At 45.5% G+C, this 9,093-nt stretch overlaps 1 protein-coding gene across 1 annotated transcript in view; it reads right to left on the bottom strand.

The window, feature by feature from the left end:
* Positions 1-4,742: 4,742 nt before the first annotated feature.
* The window catches only part of ABHD3 (abhydrolase domain containing 3, phospholipase), a 54,552-nt gene continuing 50,201 nt past the window's right edge, over positions 4,743-9,093 (bottom strand). Inside the window, exon 9 of the mRNA XM_075585199.1 lies at positions 4,743-5,723. Coding sequence (XP_075441314.1) covers positions 5,545-5,723 — 179 coding nt within the window. The 3' untranslated portion in view covers positions 4,743-5,544. The remainder of the gene's footprint in view (positions 5,724-9,093) is intronic.

Below are 9,093 nucleotides of genomic sequence, written 5' to 3'. Positions count from 1 at the left end.
TAAGGGGGGGGGGGGGTTACAAGGGCTACATTTTTGTAAGAAAATTCAAGATGGTATTTCTGAATAAGATCATTCAAGAGGTCAGGCCAGAAGACTGGCTAACATCGGTGGACCTGGATAAGTGCATATTTGCACATATCAAGAGCATTGAAACGTTAGAAATCTCAGTCTCACAAAAAAGGAAGTCATTACCAGTATATAGCCCTGCCGTGTGGATTAGCAACGTCCTCAAGGATCTTTACCAAATTTCTGATTCCTCTGATGGCAGAGTTGGAAAAGATAGGGATTCAAATATACCCCTTACTTGACTTACTAATAAATTCTTGCAACAGAGAACTGTTGATTCCCACAGATACCGTGATTTCATTCCTCGAGCAGCACAGATGAAATGTGAACAAGGACAAAAGTCATCCAGTGCCAATACAATCCTTAAACGAGCAATTTGTGAAATACCCTACAGTACGTGTGATTTAAAAAAATTTTTTTAAAAAAAATCAGTTCTGTAGTATTAGATAATGCATGTATTTATTTTCTTCAACTCAGTGTAACGTTTAATGAGTTTTAATATACTGAGCATCCTTTCATTTCTATAGCAGGTCTTAGCACATCTCCCCTGCAGTGCAAGATCTTTGCAACACTTTCCTGTTTGTGATCATTTGTTGCAAATGTTCCAGCAGTTTGAGCTGCAAACTGTAACTATACGTACTGTTACCTTAGTAATATAAGAATACATTGTAGCTGCTGAGTTACACTGACTGAGGGAATGATTGTCACTGAAAGGCAGCCATTTAGTAATTCCTGGGAAGCAGGATCTTTGCTGATCCATCACGGGAGAGGGAATCGATCGGCAGCTTAGGTAAATCGTTTTCAATAAAGATAATCCAAAAACATATTTGAAGTGTCGCTTGGACAGCCTCTTTAAAGGTTTCTAGGAGTCGTTTCCCAAATACAGAAAGGCAAAGTATGTTTCCCTCAGGAAAAAGATTCAAGAAATATTGAATCAAACAAGAAAATGAAGGTGGAGCATACCAAGTTTCAGCAGCAGACTGCATGAGGTTACTGCGGAAGTTTGCTTCAAATGTGCGAGATTTCACATGAGGCCTCTACAATGGACCTTCCTGAAACCGTGCAACAGGAATCCAAGATATCCAAAACAAAGATAATGCTTATACCCCAGAGAAAATGGAAGAATTAAGATGATGGGAATTTTGGAAAATTACTTGCCCTGCAGTCCCAAGAATCGTCACTGCCTTAAGTTTTTCATCCAAAAATAGATGTACTGTACGCACTGGGTTAAGTGAAGAAGGGGTCTTTTAGGGCATTTATTAAATATACAAAAGATCGACAAAGCACAACGTTTCGGAGTGTTGTCCCTTCCTCGGGTGAAATAAAACTAACAGTGTGAACAAACATCTTTATGGACTCAACCACCAATAACAAATCTATTCCCTTACCCACCTTATGCAAATTAGAATATGTCATTTGTACCTCCCTTTAAAGCAGAAGTCCAAGCTGATGGGTTTTATTACATAATTTTCCCCTTTAATATGTGCATCAATACAATCAACACAATAATAAGTGATTAGCTAAGTTGCCGATCGCTCCGTTCTCTTATGATCGATCGGTGAAGATTCGGCCGGAGGTTCACTGAATGACTGCAGAAGAGTATTGACTCATTGGGCCTCATGCAGTAAACCCTGAAAACGCAGTTTTTCGCCATTTTTACGCAAAAAATCCCTCGGCGATTCAATAAGCGCCGGAAAGCTGCCGAAAACAGCACTTTTTGGCACTTATCGCCAGTTTTTCAAACACTCTCAATTCTAGTAGCCCCAAGCAGCTTTTCACAGCTGATCGCCACTCTAGAAATGAGATTTTCCCGCAAATACATCCCGGCAAAAAAAAGTTGGCAAGAAGGTGGGGAGAAGTGTCGGCAAGGGCAGCGGGTTGGCACTTAGAAAAAAATCAGGCATTTCACCTGCGTGGGATTGATGCCGGTGGTCTCCGGAGCTGATATCCATTAATACCAGCACCGGAGCCCCACGCCACACATCCGATGCAGGAAAAATGCATTCACAGCCCACTAATCTAGTGGGCTTAGCTAACCGCTAAGGCAATGAAGGGGTTAACCACCCGTGCCAGGCTTATTGTGGGTAGCGGGGGTGGGTGAAGGGGGTATTTGGCCCTTGGTGGCTGTTTAGGCCTTGCGGGGGGGGGGTGTGTGATTTGCGGGTGGAGTTAACCCCTTCATTACCATAGCAGTCAATACCTGAAACCCCAACAGCACAGGTAGCCTTTAATGGCGGAACTATACAGCATAGATATCACATCGTGACCATATGGAAACAAGGACGACATGAACGTGAGTCAACTCTTTATTATAACAACATCACAATATACATAAACATAACCCTATCACAGAGGTATGTCATATCAAATTATCTCACACAACGTGAAGGGATTAAACAGTCCCAAGAAATGTAAAATAGCGTTCAAGGATTACAAAAGGACAAATGTAGACATCCTCCTCTGACAGGAGACACATTTCGGCAGGCACTCCACTCCCAATTTCCTGGATAGGAGACTCCCGCTAGTATACCACTCGTCCTCAAAGGAGAAGAGGAGCGATGCGATACTGGTCAGCAGAAACGTCCCATTTATACTAGACAAAAACAGAGCAGATAAGGAGGGAAGATACTTGATTATAATGGGCAAAATACATAATAACAATATCACAAAAGCAACACTATACGCCCCAAACACCTACAGCAATATGTTCTTCAAAACATTCGTTAATGAGCTGGGGAACATCAGAAGAGGGAGAGTCCTGGTGGGAGGGGACTTTAATTGGTTATGAACAAACACTTGGATGGAACTAGACACCAGGAGATATCATGTTGTAATCAGAACAGCACTACAGCACCCAAGACCTTCAATACTCTACTACAACAACATGTCTTGGTTGATGCTTTGAAAGCCCAAAATCCTAGTAAACAAGACAACAAGGTGTGTTAAAAATTCAACATAACGTAACCTTTGTGGAACCCCTTCCCTTAACAGCTTTTTTCTATGAATATATATATGTATTGTACAGTATATGCATGAAAACGTACATGTGCATTGTTGAAACTGTTTTTAAACAATTGGTTCTTATGTTGAAAAGAAAGTAGATTACATTTAAAGTTGCTCCCTTTTATTTCCTGTAGCCGTTGTTTCGCTAAAGAATAGCATTCCACTAGAGGGCCCTATTTTACCTCACAACGCTGCTCGAGAAAGACTGTGTGACTGCAGCCGAAACGCTGTTGTTTCGTATGGCTTAATAAAAATTCTGATCGAGAAATCCGTTTCTGCCCGTCTCCTCTCCACACAGTGGCAGAACTAAAATATGTGCAGCTGGTTCGGCTGCACTAGGGCCCAATCCCTTTAGTGGTCTGTCCTCCATGTGCTGGAATCCTGTGCCTTCACTTATTTTAGCAGCTCAAACAGCATTCTGGTCCTGTAAGCTACATTATGTGCTGATAGCAGGGCCGCTAGCAGCTTTCCCAGAGCTCATGACTCCCCTCCCTCCACCTCCCCCCCCCCCCCCGCCTGTCGGTGGCCTTGCTAGGCCCCCCTCTTTCTCTTGCACATCTTCTCGTCTCTCATCCCCCTCTATTTCCCCCTTCTCACACTCCCCCTTTCCCCATGTATTTTTCTCCCCCTCACACTCTACCTCCCCACCTCCCCTTCTCTCATTCTCTCGCTCACACTCTCCCCCCTTCTCTTTCACTCTCCCTCCCCTCTATCACTCAATGCCACCCTCCTCTCAATCCCTCAATCCCCCTCCTCACATTCAACCCCCCTCCCACTGGCCATTTCCAATCACCACCAAAACACCCCAAAATTTCCCCCCACAATCCCAACACAAATCCCTCCTCACAATACCCACACAATTCCCCCTCTGCCAATAATGGCCACCCCCCAAATACCACAATCCCCCCACAATAATCCCCAACCCCCCAATACCAACACAATTCCCACCCCCACTCCCCAATAATCACCCCCCCCCCCAATACACACAACATTTTACCTTGGGGTGGAAGGCCTCGCTGGTCCTGCATGCAGATGGAGGGAGGCCTGGCGCAGCAGAAGCTGGGGAGAGCTGGGGCCCGGCAGAGATCAGAGACCCTGAGCTGGACGCAAAGGTTGGGCCCAACCTCACTCCCTCACCCCACCCTCTTCTCACACTCCCCACTTCCCTCTCACTCTCCTTCCCCTCTATCACTTAATGCCCCCCTCCTCTCACCCAATTCCACTCCTTCAATCCCCCCCCCCTTCACACTCAACCCCCCTCCACTGGCTACACCCAAACAGACACAATTCCAACCTCCACACACAATCCCCCCCCCCCCACCACAGTATCTACACAATTCCCCCCACTATCACAACACCCAAACAATTTCCGACTACCACAATACCCACAAACCCTCCCACCCTCACAATCCCCACAAATCGCTCCCCAAAATACCCACACAATTCCCCCCCCAATAATGGCCAACCCCCAATACCCACACAATCCTCTCCCCCCCCCCCCCCCACAATAACAGGTATATAAGTCCGAGTCCAAACAGTTTACAACTTGTCCCCATTAAAATGTTCGGCCGTTCAACAGCTTTGGCGGCTGAGATATTTCTCTTCTTAATGCATTAGGTATTGAGCATCAATAGGAGTAGACTCAGATATATATTTCTTCTGACAACAACAGGTTAGTTTAAAATGTACATCGTTTATTTTAACTGAATAAACAAAAATATATATTTTAGAATACATTCTAAATCAGCTGCAGTTATAAAATAAATATGTAAAAGAAACATGGTTTAGTACAACATAAAAATAGGTTATCCCTCGCAATTCTCACAGGGTACACATAATAAGTTAATATAGGAACCAGTCTAATACTGCTACAATTCATGCGTTTAGTCGGAATCATCGAATGACTAATATGCAGGTTTGTACTCTTCATTCCTGTATTTTGTTGTTGCGTACGATGCCCTCATGAGCATGCATTACATTCAAACAAATCTGGATATGCTATAATCCTTCACATTGTAATGGGTAATGCTGCATTTCTAGGCAAAGACATTGGCCTCTATGAATACCCTGAGGAATGTTTGTCTGTTTAGATCGTGGTTTTGGTTGAGTGCAATTCGGTATATGCAGAGCTATATTATCTTTAAGGTCATTCTTGGTAACATAAAAAAAAAATCAAATACAAAAATGCTAACACATTCCTGTACTTAAGTTCTTGCTACAAAGTTTCAATGAAAACAAGTATATATATTTTTGCAGGTGTTTGAATACTAGATGAGAGGATCTAGTCTGCTGGCTTATCTGCTTGTTACAAGTCATTGTTAACCCCCTTTCTGCTGCACAGGCTTCATTTCATGATGAGTCAGCAACTGAAGGGCTAGCTTGTGCATAAGCTATATTTCCTTGATTAAAACCTGCCTTTGTGCACCGCTGATCTTTAAAAAAACAAAATGTAAAAAAATGCTGCATTCAGAAGAGCTACATATCAGAGATTTCATTGCCATGCTCGAAAATAGCTTGTACAAACTGCTTAAAGATTCTGTCCATGTAAGTTTGCTGCCTTGGCCATATTCCCTCAAGAAAACCAATATGGCCTCCGTAGGCTGTAAGCACCAGAGCGACGTTTGGATTTTGTTTGGCACTTTCCACCGGAATTGCTGAAAAACAAAAAAAAAATCAAAACTTTACAAAATGTGCATCTATATATGCAAAAATAAATAAATACATCTATTTCATGCTTTTTTTTTTTTTGCTAGTAACTTGTTTCTTTAATCACATATTTTTCTCCTCTCTTCAACCGGCCATTACATGATGTGAGAACTCTTCACTGAGCTTTCAAACTCACAATCAGCTCATGTATTTGTCTGAATCAACTCTGAGGGTGAGATATGTATGGTCTGGTAAGATCATGTACAGCAAGACCTATATGTTACATTCATTTTGGTGCAATAGAAAATGTCCAAACCTATTTACAGTACTCAATAGTCCATTTATTAATAACCTGTATTACATTTATAAACATCCTCCATTCTGAGATGAATTAACCCAGGAAAGATAAGGCAGTGGATTTAAATATCAGTACCTGGGTGTATGTGCTTGCCTGTCTTTCTTATTTTATGGTTAGTTATACGGTTGACGCTGTAATACATTAGGAATAATTTTAAAAGCTCTCTTCATAAAGAATGTGCATAGATTCAAGATTATCTTTGGGAATTCTAAAGACACGTTTCATATATTGTTTCATATATTGTTTCATATATATAGCCCCTGCAACAAATATATGTATACTGTAGACAAGACAGCATTAATCTGCTCCACCTATCACATGGTGCAATAAGGAATAAGAAGCGCTGTCCCTGATCTGCCTGGCAACACGACAGGAGATATGGGATTGGATAAGAAGAAAAACAGAGAGAATCTGGAGACCAACTGCCAGTCTGAGAGACACAGAGGGACATACTGCCAGTCTGAGAGACACAGAGGGACATACTGCCAGTCTGAGAGACACAGAGGGACATACTGCCAGTCTGAGAGACACAGAGGGAGACATACTGCCAGTCTGAGAGACACAGAGGGAGACATACTGCCAGTCTGAGAGACACAGAGGGACATACTGCCAGTCTGAGAGACACAGAGGGACATACTGCCAGTCTGAGAGACACAGAGGGACATACTGCCAGTCTGAGAGACACAGAGGGATACATACTGCCAGTCTGAGAGACACAGAGGGACATACTGCCAGTCTGAGAGACACAGAGGGATACATACTGCCAGTCTGAGAGACACAGAGGGACATACTGCCAGTCTGAGAGACACAGAGGGACATACTGCCAGTCTGAGAGACACAGAGGGAGACATACTGCCAGTCTGAGAGACACAGAGGGAGACATACTGCCAGTCTGAGAGACACAGAGGGACATACTGCCAGTCTGAGAGACACAGAGGGAGACATACTTCCAGTCTGAGGGACACAGAGGGACATACTGCCAGTCTGAGAGACACAGAGGGACATACTGCCAGTCTGAGAGACACAGAGGGACATACTGCCAGTCTGAGAGACACAGAGGGACATACTGCCAGTCTGAGAGACACAGAGGGACATACTGCCAGTCTGAGAGACACAGAGGGAGACATACTGCCAGTCTGATACACAGAGGGACATACTGCCAGTCTGAGAGACACAGAGGGACATACTGCCAGTCTGGGAGACACAGAGGGACATACTGCCAGTCTGAGAGACACAGAGGGACATACTGCCAGTCTGAGAGACACAGAGGGACATACTGCCAGTCTGAGAGACACAGAGGGACATACTGCCAGTCTGAGAGACACAGAGTGACGTACTGCCAGTCTGAGAGACACAGAGGGAGACATACTGCCAGTCTGAGAGTCACAGAGGGACGTACTGCCAGTCTGAGAGACACAGAGGGACGTACTGCCAGTCTGAGAGACACAGAGGGACATACTGCCAGTCTGAGAGACACAGAGGGACATACTGCCAGTCTGAGAGATACAGAGGGACATACTTCCAGTCTGAGAGACACAGAGGGACATACTGCCAGTCTGAGAGACACAGAGGGACATACTGCCAGTCTGAGACACAGAGGGACATACTGCCAGTCTGAGAGACACAGAGGGACATACTGCCAGTCTGAGACACAGAGGGACATACTGCCAGTCTGAGACACAGAGGGACATACTGCCAGTCTGAGACACAGAGGGAGACATACTGCCAGTCTGAGACACAGAGGGAGACATACTGCCAGTCTGAGACACAGAGGGACGTACTGCCAGTCTGAGAGTCACAGAGGGACATACTGCCAGTCTGAGACACAGAGGGACATACTGCCAGTCTGAGAGACACAGAGGGACATACTGCCAGTCTGAGAGACACAGAGGGACATACTGCCAGTCTGAGAGACACAGAGGGACATACTGCCAGTCTGAGAGACACAGAGGGAGACATACTGTCAGTCTGAGAGACACAGAGGGACATACTGCCAGTCTGAGACACAGAGGGACATACTGCCAGTCTGAGACACAGAGGGACATACTGCCAGTCTGAGACACAGAGGGAGACATACTGCCAGTCTGAGACACAGAGGGGGACATACTGCCAGTCTGAGACACAGAGGGACATACTGCCAGTCTGAGACACAGAGGGACATACTGCCAGTCTGAGACACAGAGGGACATACTGCCAGTCTGAGAGACACAGAGGGACGTACTGCCAGTCTGAGAGACACTGAGGGAGACATACTGCCAGTCTGAGAGACACAGAGGGACGTACTGCCAGTCTGAGAGACACAGAGGGACATACTGCCAGTCTGAGAGACACAGAGGGACATACTGCCAGTCTGAGAGACACAGAGGGACATACTACCAGTCTGAGAGACACAGAGGGACATACTGCCAGTCTGAGAGACACAGAGGGACATACTGCCAGTCTGAGAGACACAGAGGGACATACTGCCAGTCTGAGAGACACAGAGGGACATACTGCCAGTCTGAGAGACACAGATGGACATACTGCCAGTCTGAGACACAGAGGGACGTACTGCCAGTCTGAGAGACACAGAGGGACGTACTGCCAGTCTGAGAAACAGAGGGACATACTGCCAGTCTGAGAGACACAGAGGGACATACTACCAGTCTGAGAGACACAGAGGGACATACTGCCAGTCTGAGAGACACAGAGGGACATACTGCCAGTCTGAGAGACACAGAGGGACATACTGCCAGTCTGAGTGACACAGAGGGAGACATACTGTCAGTCTGAGAGACACAGAGGGACATACTGCCAGTCTGAGACACAAAGGGACATACTGCCAGTCTGAGAGACACAGAGGGAGACATACTGTCAGTCAGAGAGACACAGAGGGACATACTGCCAGTCTGAGAGACACAGAGGGAGACATACCGCCAGTCTGAGAGACACCGAGGGACATACTGCCAGTCTGAGAGACACAGAGGGAGACATACTGCCAGTCTGAGAGACACAGAGGGACATACTGCCAGTCTGAGAGA

This window comes from Ascaphus truei, chromosome 2 (assembly GCF_040206685.1).
Source record: "Ascaphus truei isolate aAscTru1 chromosome 2, aAscTru1.hap1, whole genome shotgun sequence".
Classification (NCBI taxonomy): Eukaryota; Metazoa; Chordata; class Amphibia; order Anura; family Ascaphidae; genus Ascaphus; species Ascaphus truei.
This window is presented reverse-complemented; position numbering and strand designations above follow the sequence as displayed.